At 42.1% G+C, this 27,112-nt stretch overlaps 1 protein-coding gene across 1 annotated transcript in view; it reads left to right on the forward strand.

The window, feature by feature from the left end:
* The window catches only part of LOC309701484 (NACHT, LRR and PYD domains-containing protein 12-like), a 1,104,110-nt gene that overhangs the window by 355,524 nt on the left and 721,474 nt on the right, over positions 1-27,112 (forward strand). The window contains exon 10 of the mRNA XM_082525720.1: positions 26,532-26,705. Coding sequence (XP_082381846.1) covers positions 26,532-26,705 — 174 coding nt within the window. The remainder of the gene's footprint in view (positions 1-26,531; positions 26,706-27,112) is intronic.

Here is a 27,112-nt window from a genome sequence, read left to right on the forward strand (position 1 = left end):
GGCCTTTGGCTGTTCAGGTTTAAACATGATATATAAGTCACTTAGATCACGTAAAAATGTTATCGTTTGGCTTTTTTCAGGGTTTTTTGTTTGGTTTGGCTGAAGTTACAGTTTTCACACAGCTGAATAAACGCCAAACAGAAAAGTGATTAAACAGAAGTGTGAGGCGGTCGAGAGTTTACTCTTTGGAAACATGTAGCGAGGCGCTAAATGCTCCACCAGACAACCGAGAGGTCTCTTGTTGTCACATGCAAGAAAGCATGCTCTGAAGCATATCCAGGTAGATAACTGTGGCGATATGTTGGTTATATTACTTTAAAGTGCAACTGGCTAATTCTTATTTTAGCCAACTCGAAAAGTAAAAATGATGCAACGACCTTGAAATAACACATTTATCTCACTGAAACATGTCATTTAAATAAAAACATTTACTGAAATTAAAATAAATATACTGAATATAATATGGCTCAGATTTAATGGAATATAATGATCCTTTTGTGTTGCTGTTAAAGAAAGGGATAATGTGTGATTACTGTTTTTAAACTATGGGCTACAAACTAAATCCTTTTATTATTTCTGTCCTCGGTTTTAACTCATTAATAATCATTAGGATGAAGCCCCCTAAAAAACAACGTAAAGGTCATGAAAATGTAAACAATTTGGCATTTTGATGATGCATCATCCACATTAAAAAGTAGAGATCATATCAGCCCTGTATTTACTTGTATCGGATACATAAAAAATCTTTCCGTATCGCACAGCACTACAGAAAGCTCTTTTCTAGGGTTGTATTAAACATCTGTAACTACCGTAACTCCTGATCCATTTCCTCAATTAAAAGAAGTCCAATGATTCCTGAGAGCAGCAACTCTGCACTTTTCATTAATATTTGCATCATTACGGTAATCCCAGGTACATTGTTGCAGCAGCCCCGTGAAGGCAAAGGTTGAGAGAATAGTGAGTGAGCGTGATGGAACAATGTTATCACACGTTTGGCTTCTTTTTACCATGTTTGTTTGTTTTGTTCTTTCATGTGTTATTTACCAAGATTTGGATGGTGTTCTGCCTCGAGTTACCATAATGTCCCTAACATCACAAAAAAGCACAGAGTTGCTGCTTTCAAGAACTGCTGGAATTTTTCATTTGCCCCAATGGTTCAAGACTCAAGTTAGGCTAAAAACACTGGGACCAGTTTAAATGGGTTCATCTGTGTCAGCTGCATCGTCACTGCTGCTCTTATGTTATGTGTTTTTGTTGAAAACTAGGTGCTGTTTGGCCTTAATGATGTCAAACTTTTCATTCACTTGTTTGCTCCTAAATACGTTTCTATTGCAGGTCTTTTCCAGTTGAAAATGTGAGTGAGCACTACACAAATTACTGACACTGAAATACACTGAAAAGAAACAAAACAAAACTAAATCCAAACAAAAACAACTAAACGAAGTAGTTACACACGTTATAGAATATATATACTGGGCATACAAGCCTGGCCTAAGCTTTCTGTCAGGAAGACTGCAGCAGTCCAGGAGTTGGGTTAACTGTCTTTAAGTCCCACAGAAGAAATGTTTACATCAAAGTGCTTGCCAGGCTTAATCCAAATTAGGTACAGCCATACTTGAACTTATCATTGTATAGTATGTGGGACTATGAGCAATGGTTTTCTGGAAACAGAAACAGGCAATTTTATCATTAGTAGAGTCACAAATAACTAGAAAAACAATTGAAAACATAATGTACTCAACACAGCAATATCTCACAATATCCACAAGGGGTCACTATAGCTCATATATTGCCTAAATAGCACGTCATACAAATTGCCAATCATAAGGCACGGACATGGCAAGCTAGCCACAGTTAAACTAAACAATAGAAAAGTCCTTTATTTGTAATACCGCTGGATGTAATGACTGCGGGAGATTACAGCCACTGCTATTAACTTAGTGCCAAATAATCCTACCAACATGGTATCAAAGAACTGAGGCATAACTTTAACATGCACAAACAATTATAACAGCTTCATGCGAGTCATCCTGCCAAAAGGACTAACACTCACAGGTTCATAAACACACAACTTAATCACACGAAACAACTGCGATGCTCTGCAGTGGCACCTTTAGTCACTCCCACTCTGCGTGCTGAGCACATGCCCACTGATACGCTTATTTCCTTTGAGTGTGCTTGATTTCTGCCTCTAGACATTCTGAGGCCGAGTCAGAGCAGGAAACTTGAGCACACGTGGTCTCATTAAATCAGACAGCTGGAGTCATTTAAAAAGGATCTTTTAAGCAGTGCTGTCCCTCAGCTTCATAGTAGATCCATCTATGGATCAGTTTGAAAATCCTAGCTGTCTTCTTTCTAGTTATCATGTTACAAGATTTTAAGAAAACTTGAACGCTGATCATGAGTTGAATGCCACTGATCTTCAAAATCATCCAAGCTTTTTGATAAATGCACACAAAAGTCGGGTGTCCATGCCACCCGCATGCAAGGTGACAAAAATACCCCAATCAGCCTTTCAAGCTGACAGCTAAAGAAACCATTTCACCAGATTTAGCTTCTTGGATATTGTGTTCACTATACTGTGTTCAAAATGTACTTCTCATTTAAAAGAAGAAATGTAATCATGTCAATTTAGAGGATTTCAAATTCTCACTCCTGTTAATTAAAAAAAAAGAAAAAAGTAGGATAAGACATGAGAAACTCCTTGAAAAGGACAGTCTCCATTATAGCACCTCATGGAAGCTTTGTTAGACGACCTGTCATTAAAAACTAGAAAGACCATCCAGCATCGGGAGCTTTCAGACTTCCAGGTACGACAACAAGCCTATTGCTGGTTTGCCCACTCTGACTGTGTCAGTATTTGCTCCACATACCAACTGCTCCGACCCTAAAGTAAGCCAGAATCCCACACAGCCATATGTAGGCACATTCCAACCACAAAGAATAACTGGGGATTCTTCATCCTGTAAACATCCTGAACAACTGGTTTTGGTGGTTTGATGGGAACAGATCCTCACCTGATCAGGAATACCAACGATCACCCCACCACTCATGTCTTGTTGGGAAATGTTTGCAGTCCTCAAGCTGTGAAAGTCATCAGGTGCAGCAGTCATGAATACCATGTAAACATCCCTGTTGGTAGGACAAAGAAATAACAGTGGGATTCATTCGAGAAAACAGAACTTGTTTGATTCCCTGTCTGACAAAAAGAAATTAATGCAACGTAAAAATTAGATTTAAAAAATCAGCAGCATCATATGTAACCAGGTCCTAAATTACATATTGTTATAATTACACAAAATTTGTTCTAAAGCCCAAACTGCTCCTGGTATATCTGACTTTTAGCACCTCCAAGCCTGTAGTCATCTTGGTTATTAGTTAGGCCCCTCCCCCGTGTGTCGCTATGTGTATAGGCACTGTTAATGCTAGCATGAACAGATCATTCTTGCTGGCTGTTGTAGTGGCTTGAGCTAACTCTCATCCCAACTGTTTATATTTGGTTATAGGAGCTGGAGTGGGCATTAATGCTCCACAATTTACAAGCTGGGACCTGCCGCTAATCCATGGTTAAAGCCTTTACCCACATCAACACTGCAGGCAGAGGCTAACATCTGCAATACTATTAATAATTACACATAACTGTAGCAACAACAAAGAGAGGCTCGAACAAGAAAGGCTTGAAACCCTTAGAAAAGACTGATCAGAGTTGGTTCAATGAACTCTGATCATGTTCATTCGGAGTTAAGCTCGTGTGTGTTTAGAGACAGAAAGCCATCATGTTACCAGGATTCTCCAGAGAAACACAGAAATAAAGAGCAGAGCCTCCATCTTCATTTAGTGGACAGAGGAATATGATCACAAATCAGTGTGGGCCAAAATTTGTATCTTAAAAACTAGGAGGGGATAAAGTTATACCAACATACTGTAATATTTTTATAATATACACTAGCAAACTTTCATGCTGTGTGTGATATTAAAAATATTGTATTGTGTGATATCACATTCTATTGTGATACAGCATTTTAATCTGACCTTTGATTTCTAAATGCTTCATTAAACTGTCAAATATACAAATATAGACAACTGTGGGATTTGTCTAAAGTATTTGCATATGCCATAGAAATGTTAGCACTCACAGTTTACTGGGCAAGGTTTATGCAACGTTTCAACAAGACCAGTCCACTTATGACAAACGCGATCATACGAGCATTATAGTACGATGCAGTCTCTGCATGATATGACTATCTATTCAGCTGTAACCTGACAGGGACAAAGTCTAGGAGACAGAAACTGAAGATAGACACCATTTACTGATGGACCTGTTATATTAGGTGACAATTCCACGTGAAAGTCAAAAGAAATGAATACATACAGGGCAAGTCTTTATGAGGCAAACATGATGTGCATCTCACACGAAAGCGATTTAGGTGATTTTCTGTGAGAAATGTGTAAAAAGATCCGTACTCTGAATTTCAGATACTATTGATCTGTTTGTTGTGTGTCTGAGGGTTTACGCAGGGACGTTTTGTGTAAGCACTGATTGCTACAGTAGCATCCAATCAATGCTTACAGTGCAAAGAAACTGGCCTACAGTCTGACAGCTGCATTAATGTCTACACAATCTAAGAGTTTGAAAGATGGACACACGTGAGATGATCATAAATCCACAACAGAATCCTTTCTGTCCTAACATACTGATGAGAAAATAACTGAAGCACTCGTGTCAAGAACAACAACAAAAAAGGGAAACATGCCTAACTTGGATTTCAGCTGATTTAAATGGCTCATTTTGAACGTTGACATATACATCAAGGAATGGACCAGCCACTGCACTGATGTTAAACCAGTTCAGAAGTTCATTTATCATCATGAACCACCAATTTATGAGCAGACAAACCAAAGTGCACTCCAAGATTCAGTTGCTTGTAGAAGCACGTTTAGCAGCAACAGCTCAAAGTCATTGTTTTCTGTATGACTATCAGTCTCTCACATCATTGGGGAGTCATTTAGTCTCACTCTTCTTTATAATGTTGCTTCACTTCATTGAGGTTTGCACAAATTTGTTTATGCAAAACTCACGACCACACTACTTCTATTAAGCTGAGCTTTAAACTTTCTAAAATATAAAACCTGCTAGACACCGGTGTTGTGCCAAAAAGTGATTGTCTGCCAAAAAGTGATTTCTGGTATTTGCCAAAAAGTGATTGCTCGTATTTAAACTGCTATAAGTAACTTGTTGGGCTATAATATGTGAAACATATGTCAAATGCTTCCCTCATGGATGACATAAAGTCGTCTTGAGCCACAAACAACATTCGTGTAACAAGGTAGAAGCCGCGATCAGTTTTTGGCAGTGACTTTTATATAACCTTTATTTATTTAGTTAAAAAAAAATCTCATTAACATTAAACATGTCTTTTGTAAGAGTAAGTTGGCCAAGAGGACAGCAGCAATGGCAGCAAATATTACAATAGTTCAGTAAAAATATTTTAAGTGGGGATAAAGGAGCGGATTGGTTATAATGTAAGTACAGGGTGGGCCATTTATATGGATACACCGTAATAACATGGGAATGGTTGGTGGTGGTCCTGTTTGTGGCACATTAGTATATGTGAGGGGCAAACTCCTCAAGATGGGTGGTGACCATGGTGGCCATTTAGAAGTCGGCCATCTTGGATACAACTTTTGTTTTTTCAATAGGAAGAGGGCCATGTGACACATCAAACTTATTGGTAATGTCACAAGAAAAACAATGGTGTGCTTGGTTTCAACGTAAACCTCCAGCAGAACCAGGCTCAGGGAGGGGCGGGGCCATCTGCTGACCGGTTGGGGTGAGAGAAGGAAGACAGGATGAAGACATGCTGTGGAAGCGAGACAGAGATTAATAACAGATATGATTCAATGCAGAGAGGTCTGTTAATACATAGTGAGTGAACCAACCAACCACAGCATCTGTGGTGAGAGAGTCATCAAGGAGTTCAGGCACTCCATCAAGCTCACAGTCACAGACTCATGTGAGATTCTAGAGTTGCAGGGCTTCCTCCAGAGCAGCTGTTAGAAACACAGCTGCATCTTCTTTCTCTCACACACAGAAAAGAGTGAGACAGAGTGAGGCATCAGGGAGTTTAATTACCAGCTTTAAGACAAATGAATGAGAGTGCTGAATGATAGCACTCATGAGTGGTGCAGCATGCTTTAATTACTACCCACTAGTGAATGTGTCAGCAGCTGAAACTGTATTAATGGTGATTTAAAGAAACGAGTCCCAGTGTGTAGACCAGGCAAGCTGCTTCACTTGTAACACACTGGCAGAAACCCCAAGTCAGTTAGGATGACTACCTGAACATTTGAATGTTTCCACTGGTCACTGAGGTGGTACGTTACAGGGATCCAGTCTGTTCATTTACAGGACTCTACTAGAGCTGCTTTGCATGACTCACAGTTGAAATAATGCTTCTTTGTCTGATGCAGGGCCTTGGTTCACCCCATCAGTCGTGCAGGGGGTCGTCTGCTCTGCAAAAGTGCACTTTAATGTAAACTGTGCAGCAGTGCTGCAAACTAATCCAGACGAAATAAAAGCACAATGTCAGGAGCTACTGCAGTTCAGCATCAAACGTAGGCCAAATCAATCATTAATATGATTTTCATGATCATCTTGTTTGTCTTAATGTTCTTATGATTCAAAGAAACATCCAGCAGCTGTGAGATCGGCTGTACTGATTTAAAATGAAGTGTGTACGGCCCCAAAGCCTCTGAATGAGCTGCAGATGTGTTTCAAACTCCTGTAACAAAAGCAAACATGTCTGCATACCGGCTAACTTTGTCCACACACTGTTTCTGCTCTGCAGGTTTCACAGATGAAGATGCAAATAGTGGAGGATACGGGGATGGAGGAGATTGGGTTGGACTTTCATTAATATTTTGTCTGTTAGTTTGGGCTGTTTGTTGTTCCTGCTGCTTCCGCTGTCGTCATAATTACCTGCAAGGAACTAAAGCCATTATAGCAGCATCCTCCTGAAAACAACATCTGCTCTGCTTTTCCACAAGAATGAAGATGCAGAGGTCTGGCTTTAGGATCTGAGCTCAGATAACATCTGGAGTTTAAAGCATCATTTTAATCTTCTTCTGCACAAAATGGCTCAGTCGAGTGCTGCCAACTCCAAGAGGTTTTCGGAGGATCGGGTGATGGAGATCTATAAAGTAGGAGTAACATTATATAGCTACTATGTCAAAATTCTATAGTATGGTATATGATATGGCACAGCCCTGCTGTAAAGATCAAATGTGTGACAGTGAAAGGTGCTACAAAGAAGTCGGGAGAGAAATGCTGCAGAAAAGTCTCTTTAGCAAACAACGAGCAAACATAAAGCCCGTCCATTTCACATTTAAGGCAGGTAGTATGTTTGTTTTTCTAATGTTGACAAACTGACCCTCCATCCATCCACTTCTGCTGATCCTTTTCAGGGTCGCGGGGGCGCTGGAGCCTAACCCAGCTGTCTTAGAGCGAGACAGTTTAAGCAGGCTGCTGTTCAAGTGGAGGCTGGTATGAATCCTGCTTCTGTTTATGTTTCCTGTTGAACAAAAACTTGACCAGAAACTGACATACCAACTTTCAGACTAGCAGATCCATCCTCCTTCCCTCCATCCTCTGTGTGTCCTTCTGTCTGACCTGCAGCTGAGAAACAGGTGTGAGGTGTCAGCTGTCAGGTAGGTGATGAGTGAAGAACAGAACAGAATCCATTTCCTCTTCAAACTGCTGTCAGACATGAGCTGTGTTCCAATTCGTCGGCTGCATCCTTCGGAGGACCCGGCCTTTGCGGTCTACGTGGGCCGGGATGGTGGGGACAGAGAGGCTGTAACTACATCTGCTGGTGTCACTGTGACCTCAGAGCAGTTTACATGAAACATGAAATGAATTACAACTTTTGCGATATTGACCAGCTCATGATGCAGAGTGTAGACTGTATCTGTGATAATGAAAATGATTTAAGGACTGGTTTATGACATGTCTATAAAAAATATAAAGTCTGTACAAATGTGAAACTACAAAGTTAAAAGCAGCTGGAACGACAGCTGTTCAAAGCTGAACACTTACATCAGCCAGAAGACAGAGTGAGTCCTCCATCTCTCTGAAGGAGGCCATCGTGGTGAGCACAGATGCAGCAGCAGTGTGGATGTGTCCACTCTCACAGTGTCTCTCTTTCAAGTTTGTCCTCACATTCTCAAAAAAAGAACATGTCTATGCAGATGCCCAGAGCCTAACAACACACCCGCTATAAAAACTTTTGCACCACCAGATTTTCATATACTTACATTTGAAAGTGTTCGTCTCCTGCATTAACTCCCACTTCGATCACTATCATTATCAGAAAAATATCTCCTGTATGGCCCGCAATGAATCCTGGGATATGTTGGGCCACAAAGGACACACCTGACCCATCCTTCAAATTCAGGGAAATGAAGGACGCATTTGGAAGACTTCAAATTTGAACAGCCTTCGTCGCGTCCATGTGATACAATTTCCTACAAATGTGGCATTCGAAGCATCCTCTCCCTGAATTTGGAAACACCCAATGTGATGATAGAGAGCAGGAAGAACCAGTCTCAACAAGAGACACACACACCTGATTTCCTGTAACTGCAGAGGGGAGGAGCCACCCGAGCAGGTGGGAACAGGAAGAGAAACAGCTGAGCCTCCGTCAGAGCAGCAGGAGGACGGTGGAGCTGAGGCAGGGTGAGTGTTAACACCACATTGTTGTAGTTTTGCTGTCAGAGTCTCTGAGTGTGTTTGTTTGTGTGACTGTAGAGAGAAGAAGAGTCACAGTGAGCTCTGTAGCTGTGATTGGCTCAATAATCACCTTCAATGGACTGAACGCAGAGAACGAGCCGAGGAACCTGACAAACCTGTTTGTGTGTGTGTGTGTGTGTGTGTCTGTGTGTGTGTGTGTGTGTGTGTGTCTGTGTGTGTGTCTGTGTGTGTGTGTGTGCCTGTTTAGACATGTTTGTGAGGACAAAGAGTTGGTATGCTACTATGTGGGCTAATAGAGTCCCACAAAATGGCCGTCCTCACGAGTTTGAGGATATTTTTGAGGCTTTTTGGTGTCCTCACTAAAATCTGAAAACAAGTGTCTGTGTGTGTGTCTGTGTGTGTATGTGTCATAAAGAGAGTCGAGTTCACGGTCGCACACTTTCTATCTCAGAGGCTGTATCCCAATTCTTCGGAGCCCCTCTGATGACATGGTCCAAAAAATAAATCAATTGTGGCCACAAAATACTACTTCGTGCGCACGAAATGCTAATTTGTGGGCACGAAACACTTGACCAATAACCGTGATCCTTCCCAGGCCCTTGCAGTTGGTTGACAATAAAATCTATCCCGGCGTCCAGGTCCTGTAAAGCAACTGGGCTCTCAGTATCCTGTTTAAATGTCTCTCCGTAATAATGGTTCCTTGCATTGCAGGCTTTTCAAAATGCATTGTAGCTCATTCCCAGCCTAAAATAAAACTCACTCATACGTCTCTGTCCACGGTGTATAGGTTTAGCCTACTCTCATGCTTGTGTCTCTACGCAGCTGTCCAGGAATTGTATCAATATGATGTTGCCACAAATGCGTAATTCGTTGCCACGTTATACCCATTTCATGCCCACAAATTAGCATTTCATGCGCACGTTATACCTATTTCGTGCCCTCGAAAATAGTATTTCGAGGGCACGAAATAGTATTTTGTGGCCACAATTTATTTATTTTTGGGCCATGTCATCAGAGGGGCTCTGTACAATTCAGGTTCTGCAGCCTCAACGATCCTCAAGGGCCACGTACTCAAGGACCGCTAAGGCCGGAAGTACGAGGCTTGTGAAATGGGCGGTCTAGCCTCCGTCGCGCTGCCCCGGTTGCCTAGCAACCATGATACTAACAGCTGGAAACGTTTCACACAGCTTTGTTTGACAGAAATGAAGGAGAACATATTTTAGACATCTTTGTGAAGGACGCATTTCGAGCAGCCTTTGAATTGGGAAAGCCTTCGGTGCGCCACTGTGACGTAATCGGCCTTAAAATGCAGCCTTTAAGGCTACAGACCCTGAATTGGGATACAGCCTTTATGAAAGTGCGACGTTTGAGCCACTTCCTGTTCTCAGTGCCGGCGTCCTGATCACCGAGGTTTCTGTTGCTCTGATATCTGATATTGATTATATCGGTAAACAGGCTGTAGGCAGAAACATCAGGTCTGATCTGAAAATCCCTTCAAAAACAAACTTTAAGAGTTTTATGTCCGTGAGGCCGCACGCTGATTGGATAACCACCTGTCAGTCTCAGGGTATTAGCCAATGAGCGCGCAGATTCACAGTAAGATCTTATCACGTCATTCTTTTAAACTAAAACATCGACAGTAAAACTGTAACGTGTCCTGTGATCTATAAACACTCTGTGATGAATAATCTGAAGTCATTTTGAGCCTGACAGTAGTTTCCTGTCACAGAGCAGAAGCTGCAGGCAGTTTTTGGCACCTTTAAATTTAATTTATTCCAAAATAAATCAATAAAGGTAGAAAAGAACTCTCAGTGACATTAAAAATCTATTTTTAAACACAGATGTGACCAAGTGCAACAAATATAAGATGAGATGTTTACAGATATTTGAAGTATTGATCATATGTAGAACACAGAGCAGGTCCAATAACAGAGTCATCCTGCTCACAAACAGCAGTTTGGTTTCATGAGCTCACTTCCTGCAGTGATCCTCAGCTTCTCTCCAAAGGAGCCGTAACATGTGGGCTCCTCACCATGATGATGATCCCAAACACACTGAGTTCCTTCATCCACCTGATCATGTACTTATTAAATAATGTGATGGTTTTGGTGTTTTTTAAAGACTTTGAGCCTCTAAAATAACTGGTTTGGACTTTAGGGCCAAAGCTCCAACATTAGAAAGCCGTCAGTGTGATGCTTCCAGTACAACAGCACCTCTGAGTGTGTGTGTTTACCTCTCAGACTAACTCCACCCTGACATCAAGAAGATGGAGGAAGAGGACGGAGCAGCATCTGCAGCATCCAGCTGTGTGTCTGTGAGGAGTGACTGGTCCAAAGAAATATTTCCTCCAGACTTCAGTCATGAACCTGCAGCAACAATGTTCTTCAATCATGGAGCTCAGCTGACCATGTAAGAGAGCTGCTGACTCAGAGTTCAAAGGTTGTTTCTATAAATGTTCTGCCAGTGACATCATAACTTAACCTAACACTGGTCTGTGTATGAAGTATCATTTAGTGGCAGTTGTTAAAGTTGTATAATGATGATGCTAGTTTGGGGTGTATTTTCCTGCTGATGCAAATGCATCTACTTTGCCCTTTGTCTGGTGCTTTGGACAAAGACGTCCAATGAAACTCAGAACAACACAGTTTGCACCACCAGCAGGCAGAGGAAGTGGCTGACATCCAGAAATCCTACCAGTGGCTGAACAAAGCTGGACTGAAAGACAGCACAGAGGCACTAATCATGGCAGCACAGGAACAAGCTCCGAGCACAAGACCCATAGAGCCCGGGGTCTACATGGCTCTTTTTGGGGGGGTTGTGTTGTATTAATAGTGACTTTGTTTCTTTGGACCTGACCAAAATCTTTTGTTTTTCAGTTCAGTTGCAACATTGACTAACACTAATGCAGGGGTCGGCAACCTGCGGCTCTTTAGTCCTTACAGTGCGGCTCCTCGTGGTTTGGGAAAATAAATTAGAAGTATTTAGCTGAAGTGTATTTTATTTATGTTCTTTTTTAACTTGTAGTTCTAAATTGGAAGATTATTGTGATATTGAAATATAAAAATAAAATTATATTTTTTATTTTTTCATCGTTCAAATAAGCGTCACACTCGCGGAAGCCGGTGTACCCGCCGCAACGCCGTGCATTTATCGAGACTTTCAGCCCCAGGTAGGCCAATTATGGATCTTCGGATCCACATTATGTCAGCAGCTGTTCTCCACCGTGAACTATGTTAAAAACAAACACCGCTCACGCCTCACAGACGACAGCTTACAGTCCTGTAAAGATGAAAGTGACTTCGTACAGCCCCGACCTGCAGACGCTGTGCGCAGAGGTTCAGGAGCAGAAGTCCCGTTGTAAACATATCACGGCAGACCCGACGATGTTTGCATGAACTCGCTTTTCAGCTTCTCTTTATTGACCACTTTTCACACGGTTGCTGTACGCACACAGCCGGCTGTAGCTTTGCAGCTCACAGCCCGACACACAACAGCACAGATGTTAAGGCGGCGAGGCGTGATTGCGGGTGCCGCTCAGGTGCGTCCGCCTCCCCTGCAGCGGCGCTGCAGACCACGCCCCGCCACACACATTAACCAGGTAAAATACATATTTAGGCAGAATTTTGCAAATATCTATTTTTCATCTTTCAGCAGCATAGAGCTTTTTTTCCAATTATTTTTAAAAGTCAGCTCAAGGCTCCAAAAGCCCAAAGGAGATATAAGGGTGGCGGCTCACAGCAGTTTTTGTTTGCTACATCATTTTAGTTCAGCTGGGTGTCTTTCCTTTGGTTATATTTCTTTAAGAGTTCAAATGTGTTCATTACATAAATAACATGTAATTTTCTCTGTAGCACTTCATGGATTTCATAAGCAACACACCTTAGTTGTTCACACAAAGCATAAAGGTAAAAAACAGTATATACAGTGTTATCTTCATTCTAGATGTCAAAAAGTATTTGTGGCTCCCAGTGTTTTCTTTTGCGTGGAAACTGGCTCCAAATGGCTCTTTGGGTCCTGAAAGTTGCTGACCCCTGACCTAATGGTATATTTTTTTTAGCTGGATCGTTCTATAAAAACATGAATCAAATCTGAGAAAAGTTTCCACCTGACCTGTTGAATGTTATTGAAGCCAGAAGTTTGCCTTCATACTGTGTTTCTTGCATGCCTTTTGTGGTGTACTAATTGATGTGAAATGAATGCAATGTGGTTGTGTTTGCAGAGGTCAGAGGTCACAGTCTCCAGCATCCAGCTGTGTGTCTGTGAGGAGTGACTGGTCCAAAGGAATACTTCCTCCAAACTTCAGTCATGAACCTGCAGCAACAATGTTCTTCAATCATGGAGCTCAGCTGACCATGTAAGAGAGCTGCTGACTCATTTACGGGTGTTTGAAATTCTGTGACCACTTTGTAATTTTAGTTTATATTTTTAAAGTGTTTTTATTTGTAGTTGCCTGTATTTTTATTACACTGTGTGTAACGTGGTGGTTTGTGCTGTTTGGGATTGTTTTGGTGAGTTTGTGTCAGAACATCAGATAAATGATTTCATCACATTTTAAAAGAAAGTATCAGGATAATAATCTGAACTGAGTCATCAGAAATAGAAAGATGGTCTCAACAGGCCACTGAGCTGATCTCCAAAGAAATGCAGAAGATTGAAGAGTCCGAGGCTGTTTATTTGTCACAGGCATCGTCATACACGTACAACACAGTGAAATGTGCTGAGCTGCTCCTGTGACTGGACAAAACATTATAAACAATCATTAAATGAAATAATGAAACATTGTGCAGATGTAATGTTAAAGTGCTTTGTGCCACATTAGCACAGCATGTACTGACAGAGCAGTGCAAGCAGAACAAAGCAAATGAGCAAAGTGATGTAAACAGAGTAACTGAACAGAGTGAGCAGAGTAATATCAGCAGTAATGAAGCAGCAGGATCAGTGTAGCAGCGTGTGACGTCATAATGAATCAGGTATGATCTGAAATATGACAGTGAGACAAGAACATGATGTAAGGTCCTGTTTAAACCCTGATGGTGATGCTATGAGGGGAGCATGTTCTGATTTAGGACTTGGATGGTCTGAGGATAGAAGCTCCTCTCTGTTTGTGTCCTGATGGTGCAGAAGCTTCTGCCTGATTGTAGAAGGAGCTGAAGCCAGCATCATCCCAGAGGTGAAGCTCCTCTGTGTGCAGACCTGAGGTCAGATTCCTCCAGGCTGATGTTCAGGATCTACAGAAACGTGTGGTTGTAGTTATTGCTGCACTGTGTGCTGACAGCAGATACTCAGAACAAAGCGCTGCACACGTGTTCTTTACAAACATCTGTACATATAAAATATGGATCATGGCAGTGAATGAACACGTTTCTGTCATTTGTTTCATTGGCTTCTTTTTTCTGCCTGTGTTCATGTGATTAATGTCTAACACATAAACAGGTTTGTAATCAAACATCACATCATCAGGGAGGCATCATGAAACAAAGTTACTGCTGGAGGCTGAACTCAATTTGGTGGCAATGTTCAAAAATATCACTCAGATCATTTCAAAGCTTTTAGTTCTTCTTCTTCACTTCTGTAAAAGAATAGAAAGGAAATCAGAACCCAGAAGTTCACTTCCTGATGACTGAACTCTTTCAAAATAAAGCTGAAAGCTCTGAATGTGACACCGCTGCTCCACCACAGTTTTTAGAGGAGGTCAAAGGTCAGTTCAGAGTGATGGATCCCAAACTTCCAGTACATCCAGTGAAGGACATAATCAGCTCTGTGATGAAGGCTTTTACTGTGGAGTTTGTAGGCTGATCACTCTGTGTTTAATAAGACAGGCAGGAACAGCAAAGGAAACTTGGAATCTGAACTCAAACACAAGTTTCTCCACTTTGACTTTTCTCTGTGACCATCAGAGCTTCTGCACAGTGTCATCAAATCTGGATGTTTGTCACTGACAGTCAATGATTTTAGTGATAAAGAAATGTGTTCACAGAGGGAGGAAGAGGAAGAGGAGTGGTGTCTGTGAGGAGGAGCAGCTGTCCTGCTGTGCTTTGTGTCAGGACGTCCTGAAGGATCCAGTCTCTACCAGCTGTGGACACTGGTTCTGCAGACAGTGCATCTCCTCATACTGGGACCAGTCTGCTTCATCAGGAGACTGGTCCTGTCCCCAGTGTGGAGAAAGATCCAGAAGCAGAGCTGGACTGCAGACAGCCAGTCAGAGCAGCTGTGTACAAAGTAAGACTGAACATCTGTCTGCTGATGGACTCATTTCTGAAAACTGGACTTCTTGTTGTTGTTCAGACATTGAAGAGTTTTCTTTCTGTTTTTCTTTCAGCAGATGTTGGTCTGCAGGAGGTTTTAGATGAACATAAGATCAGTCTGAGGAGGAGATGTGAACGTGTGACTGAAGGAAGTGATGAAACAGGAAGTAGAACCCTCCTCAACAGGATCTACACTGAGCTCTACATCACAGAGGGACAGAGTGAAGAGGTTCATAGCCAACATGAGGTGAGGCAGCTGGAGACAGCTTCCAAGATGGACGCCCTCCATGACACTCCAATCAGGTGCCAGCACATCTTTAAAGCCTTACCTGACCAACAGAGACCCATCAGAGTGGTTCTGACCAACGGCGTGGCTGGTGTTGGAAAAACCTTCTCAGTGCAGAAGTTCACTCTGGACTGGGCAGAGGGCTTGGAGAACCAACATGTCAGTGTGGTGGTTCTGCTTTCATTCAGGGAGCTGAACCTGATCAGAGAGGAGCAGTACAGTCTTCTGGAGCTGCTCCATGTTTTCCATCCAACACTACAGAAGGTCACAGCAGAGAAGCTGGCTGTCTCTCAGCTTTTGTTCATCTTTGACGGCCTGGATGAAAGCAGACTTTCATTGGATTTCACCAACAGGAAGCTGCTGTCTGATGTCACACAGAAGTCATCAGTCAGCCAGCTGCTGACAAACCTCATCCAGGGGAATCTGCTTCCCTCGGCTCTCGTCTGGATAACTTCCCGACCTGCAGCAGCCAATCAGATCCCTCCTACATGTGTTGACAGGCTAACAGAAGTACGAGGCTTCACTGACGCCCAGAAGGAGGAGTACTTCAGGAGGAGATTCAGTGATGAAGAGCTGTCCAGCAGAATCATCTCCCACATGAAGACATCCAGGAGCCTCCACATCATGTGTAGTATCCCAGTCTTCTGCTGGATCACTGCTACAGTTCTGGAGCACATGTTGACTACAGAGCAGAGAGGAGAGCTGCCCAAGACCCTGACTGACATGTACTCACACTTCCTGCTGGTTCAGACAAAGAGGAAGAAGAACAAGTACCACAAGGGACATGAGACGAGTCCACAGGAGCTGACGGAGGCTGACAGGGAAGTTCTTCTGAAGCTGGGGAGGCTGGCGTTTGAACATCTGGAGAAAGGAAACATCATGTTCTACCAAAAAGACCTGGAGCAGTGTGGTCTGGATGTGACAGAGGCCTCGGTGTACTCAGGAGTTTGTACAGAGATCTTCAAAAGAGAGTGTGTGATCTTCCAGAAACCAATCTACTGCTTTGTTCATCTGAGCATCCAGGAGTTTCTGGCTGCAGTCTACATGTTCCACTGTTTCACCAACAGGAAGTCAGAGGTGCTGAAGAACTTCCTGGGAAAAAAATACAGAGAGTCCTCTCTGGATGATTTTTTGATGGAAACACTAACAAAATCCTTCAGGAGTAAAAATGGTCGTCTGGACCTGTTTGTTCGCTTCCTTCATGGCCTCTGTCTGGAGTCCAACCAGAGACTCTTAGGAGGTCTGCTGGGTCAGACAGAGAACAGTCCAGAAACCATCCAGAGTGTCATCAAGAACCTGAAGAATAACAAGAAGCTTAAAATCTCTCCTGACAGAAGCATCAACATCTTCCACTGTCTGATGGAGATTAACGACCTCTCATTACACCAGGAGATCCAAGAGTTCCTGAAGTCAGAGAACAGATCAAAGAAGAAACTCACTATGATCCAGTGCTCAGCTCTGGCCTTCATGCTGCAGATGTCAGAGGAGGTTCTGGATGAGTTGGACCTGCAGAAGTACAACACATCAGCAGAGGGACGACAGAGACTGATTCCAGCTGTGAGGAACTGCAGAAAGGCTCGGTGAGTCCAAGATTTGTTATTCAGAAATGCAGAAGCTGGAGGATGTTTGGTCATTTGTTCTGACACAAGCTGTTGTGTAATATTTTTGAAAGAGTTTCCAAAACCAAATTTGTGTAAAGTTGGAAATAAACATTTCCAGTTAACTCTGTCAAACGTTTTTTCTGCATCTAAAGAAAATATTGTAGTTTCGATGTTTTTAACTGCATGAGTAGTCTATGAAACTAAGTAATCTACGTGTATTTGTTGATGAGTGCCTACCTTTTATGAAACCAGTTTGGTCAGGATGAATTAAGAGGGGGGTTATTTTCTCTAATCTCTTTGAGAGAGCTTTGTAGATTATTTTAAGGTCTACATTTATAAGTGATATTGGACGATAGCTTGAGGGATGTACAGGGTCTTTGCCTGGTTTTAGCAGGAGACTAATGTTTGCAGAATTCATATTTGATGGAAGTCTGCCCTTTTTCTTTGATTTCCAACAACGTTCTGTAAAAAACTGGTGCCAGAATCGTCCAGAATTCTTTGTAGAATTCTGCCATCTGGACCTGGAGCCTTATTATTGGGCATACTTATCAGGGCTTCCTGGAGTTCACCCGGTGTCACCTGGTGAATCCACTGACATTGCTTGACTGTCTAGTAATTTTGGAAGAGTTACGCTGTCAAGAAACTAATAAATGTCTTTTTTTAGACGCGTTTATTTGTGGTGAATATAAAGTTTCATAGAAATCCCTAAAAATGTTGTTCATTCTTTCAGGTCATACATTGTGTTCCCAGATCATCTTTAACAGCACATATAGTTGTTTTTTCTTTATTTATTTTTAACTGGTTAGCTAAAAATCAACCAAATTTGTTACTGTGTTCAAATTTTTGGGGTATTTTGTTCAGTATTTCCTAAGTCCACTCTTTTTTAAAAATATTTAACAAAGTCTTCATCTCAGTGTCTGAGATGTCACTCAGCAGTGAGCTGCTGACCAAAAAATAATCCAGGCGAGAGTAGGAGTGATGGACATGTGAGAAGAAAGTACAGTCGTGGCCAAAAAGTTTTGAGAATGACACAAATATTAGTTTTCACAAAGTTTGCTGCTAAACTGCTTTTAGATCTTTGTTTCAGTTGTGTCTGTGATGTACTGAAATATAATGACAAGCACTTCATACGTTTCAAAGGCTTTTATCGACAATTACATGACATTTATGCAAACAGTCAGTATTTGCAGTGTTGGCCCTTCTTTTTCAGGACCTCTGCAATTCGACTGGGCGTGCTCTCAGTCAAATCCTGACTGACAGCAACCCATTCTGTCATAATCACTTCTTGGAGTTTGTCAGAATTAGTGGGTTTTTGTTTCCTCCACCCGCCTCTTGAGGATTGACCACAAATTCTCAATTGGATTAAGATCTGGGGACCTGGTCCCCGAGCCAGTTATCACTTTTGCCTTATGGCACGGTGCTGTGGAACGCCAGGACTGCCATAATGAAATAATTAAATACACCATTAAATAATTAATTAAATGTGGCAATAATTAATTAAAATTGGAAATAATTAAATAAATATTTACAACACATTTAAATAAGTATTGACAGTTTTAATTAATTATTTAATGATGTATTTATTTAATTCATTTTGGCACTTTTGTCCCCTTCATGTCTCAACTTGAAATCATTTTATCTGTCAGCCTCACCCATCAAACTAAGTGGGCGGGGTTAACACTGCCACTGCAGCTTCTCTAGCATTTGATTGGTTGCCGTGCAAAGTAAGTCAAGACAGGTCGATCCTAGATAATCGATTGCTTGTGTGGCCTTGGGGCAGCCAGGTATCCCAGAATGCATTTCAAATCACAGGCAGCAATGGTGGTGGTGTAAAGTTATAAAATATCCTGTTTTTCTGTCACCAGCTACACTTTTAACAGTGTTTTAGCCGCGAATGTCGCAGCGTAATCTTCACACGTCTGGTCAGGTTGTCAACATAGAACGTGTTTGCAAAAGTGCTCAGATGTTTTCAGAGATTTCACTCGCTCTGCTAACAGTCAGCTGACAGAGTGCACCGAGCTCACAGCCCCGGTGTTCCAGCTTAACTGTTTTTTTGGGGGGGGTTACGTTACCCAGTTTGTTTACATATTCCACTGTCCATGTTCCACATGTTGCATTTGCAGATTCTCATTTTCACCGTCTTTTTCCGCCTTGTATCTCTGTGCTTCTGTAACATAAAGAACGAGCTGACGTGTTTCTCAGGACACCAGCGATCAGCTCAACAGGCCCTCAGTTTACCTGCATGCATCCTCCTCCTCACCTGTCAGCTGTTTAGCTGCTAATTCAAGAAACGCGCCCACGTGACCTGGTGATAGTCACAGTTTAACTGGGCAGCCGGTGCTCGATATAACGCAATGTCAGTGCATTTTTCTGCACAAGATAAGTAAATATAGTTTTTTCCCCGAGCGCAGAGCTGCTGAAGCTTGTTTCCCTACAGAGCACTTTATAGGCGAACCAACTTCATCAGCAGCTGATGTCCAATCACACAGCTTTGAAACCTCAGCTGAGTTTTAGCTCTCAGTGGTTAAACGCTGGACTTAATTCACTCAGGTTCTGTCTGTCGGGTCACGTTTACTTTGCTGTTTTATTTACAACTGAGCAAATCGGTTTGGCTGAGGTTAAACTGCATGTCTCCAAAAGTTGATTCTGTTCATCTGGACGTAGCGTTTTGTTTCGTCATCATCCAGGTGACTTCTTCAGTCTCAGCTGACTGCAGGTTTCAATCTTATAAACAGTACATTTGCATAATGACTGAAACCAGCCCACTGAAGGAACAATGGGCTGGGAGGTCAGTTCATTAATCAGAATTATGCAAACTGTCACAGCCATTGATCAACAACCACTGATCAATGTCCATGAGTCCCATTCACAGAGAGTTGGGGAATGGCTGCAATCACAGCATGTAAGATGGTGACAGATGTACCCTTAGGCTCCTCCTCGATTCAGAGATGGTCTTTCCCTTTTCACTTACTTCCCTGGATGATTGAGAATGCATCAAGACGTCATAACTTCATAGTTTTACTGAAGTTTAATGGTTCACTGTGTTAGACTGAACCGTTCGCTTTTCTTTATCTGGTGTGTTTTGGATTTAACAGTGAATTTTGAGATTAAACTGACTTTTAAAATGTTTTTATACAAAGAGGAAAGAGACGGCGTATTTCCACTGAGAGGAGCAGAGCTTGCAACAGCGTGTTCAGACTGCAACCTGGGCAGAAATATTACATCATCTGGTTTTTAATAGTTATTCAACTGTATTCTAAGCACCAGCGATCTGTTAGAATTTTTAGAGTTTACTTAACTAAAAATAAACGAGGTTAACATATAATTTGTGTGATTGTTTTTGTTTGTTTGTGTGTGTTTCGGTCATGTTATGTTTACCTGTCAAAGGCTTGTTAGAAACTATGAAACACATCATGCAGACTTCTGGATGTTAGAAGAAAACTAATACTGCTCATGAATGAGACTAAAGGCAGGAAGGTGTCCTGTAAAACTAAACATGTTAATAGGACCTCCCTATTTATATCATAGTTTATGATATCCGGTTGTTCAGTCTGACGTCACTAGCCGTGTCTGGGTCTAAACTCCGCTGCAGGTCCATATGTCAAACGATCACTATGGGATTACTGAGAGTTGAAAAACTGTCTAAAGTCTTTCATCTTTAATAAAATGATCAGCGTTCTGCTCTACCAGGTGTAACAATTGAGTTTAACATCCAGGCATCCATGAAAACGGAATTTATGACAATTAACGGAGTTAGAAGTTAGCAGGGAGTTAGCTCACTAGCTTCTATCTAAATACAATATAGCATGTCCTGACTGCGGGGTTTTGGAAACAAATGAAAACGTACAGCTCTGCTATCACTTCCAGCATAAATGAAGACAGAAAACTAAACAGCAGTGACGTTTGTAGGGTTACTGAAGTTGGGCTAGCTGGTATATAATGATGTGCTACGTGACCGCTAGCGACACAGCTATGTTAGCATAATATAAACAAGCTAACTTTTTTTCCACTCGATAAAAGTTAATGTGAGTGTTCTCGGTGGTCAGGAACAAATGTAATCGCATGGCAGGATGCTGTAAAAGGACCAAACTTCAGCCAGGAGAACAACTGAGATAATCCATCCACAATACGAGGTTAGTCATTCATATACTGCTGCATGGGCTGGGCTGTAGTTACATCGTAAGGTTTTAAAAACTGAGCTTAAATAAATGATTAGCGGTAATAAAAGCCGAGGGAGGTCAACAGTGATCGCTGACTGTTTTAGGAGCTTTTTGAGATCAAATAGAAGAAAATACATAACATTAAACATGTTAACAACACAAAAGCCATATTAAACGCAGACTACTTTAGACCCGGAAGTAGGATTCGTCGCGTCATCACTGAACAACCGGATAGCACGTGTATTTCAGTAATAGCCTGCTGATTTCAGTGTAGTGGTGAACAGTCACACAGCTCCGTGGGTGTTATCTGTGAGACTGCTTAACTATAATTTATCCAAGTTAACGTCAGTTAACCATTCAGACAGTTCTTTTGCAATGACAAACCTCATGTCGCCGGTAGGTTTCCGCTGTGCCAGCTGTTTACATTACAGCTGCTTATGCAGTAACCATGGTAACCACGGACTCCAGGTCAGACAACAATTTTACATATACGATCTTAAAACAGGACACAGCCACTGTACGTGCTGGCCTCATATCAAATGTGAACGCAGACTGAGTCTATGTTTGACGTTTGTTTATATCTAATCTTCCTCTCAAACATTTAAACAGCAGCGAGTCTGCAGCTGAGGGAACACAAACTCAAACTGTCGGAACAGGTTTGATCGTTTTGTGTATGATTTATGATTTATTAAACGTATAAATGTTATTCTAATCTGCTGCTGAGTCTCTTACGCTGATGAAAATGCAGAAAACACAGATCACGGACACCTGTTCAACCAATCACATTCATTCCACTTTGATCTGCGACAAACTGACGGTTCATCTCTGTTACAGTGTTGCGTTAGACTGCTATATATTTTTTTTTGTTCTTTATATTGTAGATTTTCACGTCTCTGGAATAGTTGGCAGTAAAAAGGATGATTTTGTGTAAAATCATATTGATATGAGCCGTGACATATTCGTAGATGACAGTTAGATTAGTCAGCTGGGAAACTCTGGGTTAACTCAGAGAGCTGAAGATATCGTGGACATGCTGACCTCGCTCCGTGGTGTACAGGGCCGTTTACCCTCGTGATTAATATTCACAATTAAAATATTAGCCGAACATCATGAAGTCTGTATGTGTGTCATAGTGTCGAACAACCTTTGTACAGTTAAAGCCAGCAGTTACTACATGAAACACCAACGTTATCTCTTTTATGCGTTTATACGCAGGTCACGCTGATTACTGAACAAAAACACAAAGATCAGATGTTAAACAGATTTATTTGCTCTCTCTCCTCCTTAAACATGTTTTTATGTTAGTTATAATTCAGAATTGGCGACTGAAACACGCAGGACACATACGAACATCAGGAAATAAAAACCTGATGAATATAACCTCAGTAAATGAAGTCCGTGTATTGCGGGGGTTATGGCGGCTGAAATCAAATCACTTTGACTGTCACATCACATGTGCAGGTACACTGGTACAGTACATGCGAGTGAAATTCTTGTGTGCGAGCTTCACAAGCAACAGAGGTGTGCAAAAATACAATAACGTAAGAACAAGCAAAATAGAAGAATGGCTAAATCTGAGAGTTATATGGAAATTAAATAGAGTAAACGATAAAATAAAATATACAGAGGTTGGTAGTTGGACATGTGCAAAACAAGTGGCATTTATATACAGTGTGGAGTGCATAATGTTGAAGTTCCAGTAGTGAAGGTGAGGTGTCTATGAAGTGTCCAGCAGTCTGATGGCCTGGTGGAAAAAGCTCTCTCAGTCTGCTGGTTGGGGACCGGATGCTGCAGAACCTCCTTCCTGATGGAAGTAGTCTGAACAGTTGATGGCTGGGGGGACTGGAGTCCTTGATGGTCCTCCCCGCTTTCCTCAGGCAGCGCTTCCTGTAGATGTCCTGTAGGGAGGGAAGCTCACCTCCAATTATCCTAATTACATTTGGCCCGCGAAACCATTCCAAATTACCAAATTACTATTGTTATACAACATAACGTGAGACATTTGTTGTTTTTATGTTCAGTCTCAACTGTTACGAAGTTGATGTGCAGTTAATAAGTGCAATAAATATTTATACTGGAAAAGAAAACCGTGAGAGAATCGTGATCTCAATTCTAAGCCAAAAAATCGTGATTCTCATTTTATGCAAAATCGTGCAGCCCTAGTACTGACCACGTAAGATCGTCAGCCAGATGTACACCAAGGAAGCTGAAGCTGCTCACTCTCCACAGCAGCGCCGTTGATGGTGATGGGGGTGTGTACTTCTCTGCACCTCCGGAAGTCCACTATCACCTCCTTTGTCTTTGCGACGTTGAGGGTGAGATGGTTGGCTTGACACCAGTGGGTCAGGGCGCTGACCTCCTCCCTGTAAGCCGTCTCATCACCTTTGGTGGTAAGACCCACCACTGTAGTGTCGTCCGCAAACTGTACTCCGCCCTCTCCTGTGAGTACAGGAGAGGGCTCAGTACACACCCCTGTGGAGCACCAGTGTTCAGTGTGAGGGGGGATGAGGTGATGCTGCCCAGTTTGACCACTTGGCATCTGTCAGACAGGAAGTTAAGAATCCAGCTGCAAAGGGAGCTGCTCAGTCCTAGATCCTGCAGTTTCCTGTCCAGCTTCGAGGGAACGATGGTATTGAATACTGAGCTGTAATCTACAAACAGCATTCTCACATACAGTGGGGCAAAAAAGTATTTAGTCAGCCACCGATTGTGCAAGTTCCCCCACCTAAAATGATGACAGAGGTCAGTAATTTGCACCAGAGGTACACTTCAACTGTGAGAGACAGAATGTGAAAAAAAAAAATCCATGAATCCACATGGTAGGATTTGTAAAGAATTTATTGGTAAATCAGGGTGGAAAATAAGTATTTGGTCAATAACAAAAATACAACTCAATACTTTGTAACATAACCTTTGTTGGCAATAACAGAGGTCAAACGTTTACTATAGGTCTTTACCAGGTTTGCACACACAGTAGCTGGTATTTTGGCCCATTCCTCCATGCAGATCTTCTCGAGAGCAGTGATGTTTTGGGGCTGTCGCCGAACAACACGGACTTTCAACTCCCGCCACAGATTTTCTATGGGGTTGAGGTCTGGAGACTGGCTAGGCCACTCCAGGACTTTCAAATGCTTCTTACGGAGCCACTCCTTTGTTGCCCGGGCGGTGTGTTTTGGATCATTGTCATGTTGGAAGACCCAGCCTCGTTTCATCTTCAAAGTTCTCACTGATGGAAGGAGGTTTTGGCTCAAAATCTCACGATACATGGCCCCATTCATTCTGTCCTTAACACGGATCAGTCGTCCTGTCCCCTTGGCAGAAAAACAGCCCCATAGCATGATGTTTCCACCCCCATGCTTCACAGTAGGTATGGTGTTCTTGGGATGCAACTCAGTATTCTTCTTCCTCCAAACACGACGAGTTGAGTTTATACCAAAAAGTTCTACTTTGGTTTCATCTGACCACATGACATTCTCCCAATCCTCTGCTGTATCATCCATGTGCTCTCTGGCAAACTTCAGACGGGCCTGGACATGCACTGGCTTCAGCAGCGGAACACGTCTGGCACTGCGGGATTTGATTCCCTGCCGTTGTAGTGTGTTACTGATGGTGACCTTTGTTACTTTGGTCCCAGCTCTCTGCAGGTCATTCACCAGGTCCCCCCGTGTGGTTCTGGGATCTTTGCTCACCGTTCTCATGATCATTTTGACCCCACGGGATGAGATCTTGCATGGAGCCCCAGATCAGGGGAGATTATCAGTGGTCTTGTATGTCTTCCATTTTCTGATGATTGCTCCCACAGTTGATTTTTTCACACCAAGCTGCTTGCCTATTGTAGATTCACTCTTCCCAGTCTGGTGCAGGTCTACAATACTTTTCCTGGTGTCCTTCGAGAGCTCTTTGGTCTTGGCCATGGCGGAGTTTGGAGTCTGACTGTTTGAGGCTGTGGACAGGTGTCTTTTATACAGATGATGAGTTCAAACAGGTGCCATTCATACAGGTAACGAGTGGGGGACAGAAAAGCTTCTTACAGAAGACGTTACAGGTCTGTGAGAGCCAGAGATTTTCCATGTTTGAGGTGACCAAATACTTATTTTCCACCCTGATTTACGAATAAATTCTTTACAAATCCTACCATGTGGATTCATGGATTTTTTTTCCACATTCTGTCTCTCACAGTTGAAGTGTACCTCTGGTGCAAATTACTGACCTCTGTCATCATTTTAAGTGGGGGAACTTGCACAATCGGTGGCTGACTAAATACTTTTTTGCCCCACTGTACGTGTCTCTCTTCTCCAGGTGTGACAGGGCAGGCCGGGTCCTCAAATTCAAATTCAAATTTAATTTGTCACGTACACAGTCATACACAGTACGATATGTAGTGAAATGCTTGGACAACTGCTCGTGACCTAAAGAGAACAAAAAAGGAAAAGGCTATGAATAAGATAGGAAATAAATATGAAAAATTAAAAAGGGTAAATTTAACTAGGAAGGAATAAAATATAAATTAAGGTTAAAAATGAAATAACTGTACAACACAAATTAGAATGAAGGGTAAATTTAACTGGGAAGAATAAGATAAAGATAAATATATAAATTAAAGTTGAAAATAAAATAACTGTACAACAAAATACACAATATAGAACTATATAAGAATGTATGAAGAAATCTAAATATAAATAAATATATACACAATAACAGCAGCTGTACAAGTATTAACCGGAAATGAAGAATATAGTGACCAGTGTTGTGCAAAAACAAAGTCCAGAAAGTCCAGTGTGTGTGTAAGAACCATATGTGTGGGTCAGTACTGGAGGATGCAGCCTATGAAAGTACTCACTGGCTGTATCACAATTCAGGGTCTGAAGCCTTAACGGTCCTCAAGGGCCGCGTACTCAAAGACCGCAAAGGACGGAAGTGCGAGACTTTTGAAATGGGACGGCAGGAGCAGGAACATGAATAATGACAATAGATGTTTGTGTGAAAGTGCTGGAAGCAAATGAGTGTGTGATGTTCTTTCAGTGTTGCACTTTGTAGACGCTCCCTGAGCACTGGTCTCACAGCCAGCTGCACATAGAGACCAGTGTTGTTAGTCCAGGTCAGAAGATGACTTGTTGGAATGAAAATGAGCTTGTAGTTTGTCTGCTTTAATAATGTGACTGGAAAAAGGTGTTGGACTTCAAATATGTCCATTTCTGTCACACTTCACCTTTAAAAGTGAAGCCATGTGGTTCCTGGAAGGAAAAACACGACTTTTTCAAGTCTTTGTCCTGTTTTTATGAGAAATGTACGACTTTAATGTGAAACATTCAGAGTTTTTTCTCTTGTTGTGTTTGTTTGAAGCTGCTTCCTGTTGGCTTCAGCTGTTTGGAGTTTCCATTTTCTAAACTTCTACATTCTGAACCTTCTTCAGCTCTGAACAGATGATGAAACACTGAATGATTTCAAGCTCTTTGTCTAATAAACTTACATCTTTCATTCTTTATACAGTGTCTGTGGTTTGTCAGATATTGGCCTTGATTATCTGGCAGCAGCACTGAAGTCCAACCCCTCGTATCCCACAGAGGTGGACCTGAGTGGAACCTACAGCAACCTGCAGGATCCAGGAGTGAAGCATCTGTGTGGTTTCCTGGAGAATCCACGATGTCGATTTGAAACTCTGAGGTCAGTCAGCATGTTTTAGTTGTGCTGAGATGAATATGATGTGAAAGTTGTGCTGACACTAAACTGCAGACATCAGGCTGATATTATACTGATCCACACTGAGGATCTTCATGGTAAAGTCTGTTTTCTTCTTCTCTGGTTTAGTCCATTGACTGCAGCAGAACAATGTTCACATTTCAAACAGTGATACTCAACGTATGGCCCGCGGCCCACACGCGGCCTGCCCACCTTTCCTGATTCAGAGAGAGGGGACCCTGATTAACTGTGTAGCTTCTTCCTCACAGTTCTAAGTATCAGACACAACAATGAATAATCCACAGCTGACTGTCTTTAGCAGGTCAAAGGTCACGGCACACAGCACTCTGTGAAACAGTTTGGAGCAGGAATTCTTGCACATTTACAAACTG

This window comes from Aulonocara stuartgranti (genome assembly GCF_965226115.1).
Source record: "Aulonocara stuartgranti genome assembly, chromosome: 23".
Lineage (NCBI taxonomy): Eukaryota > Metazoa > Chordata > Actinopteri > Cichliformes > Cichlidae > Aulonocara > Aulonocara stuartgranti.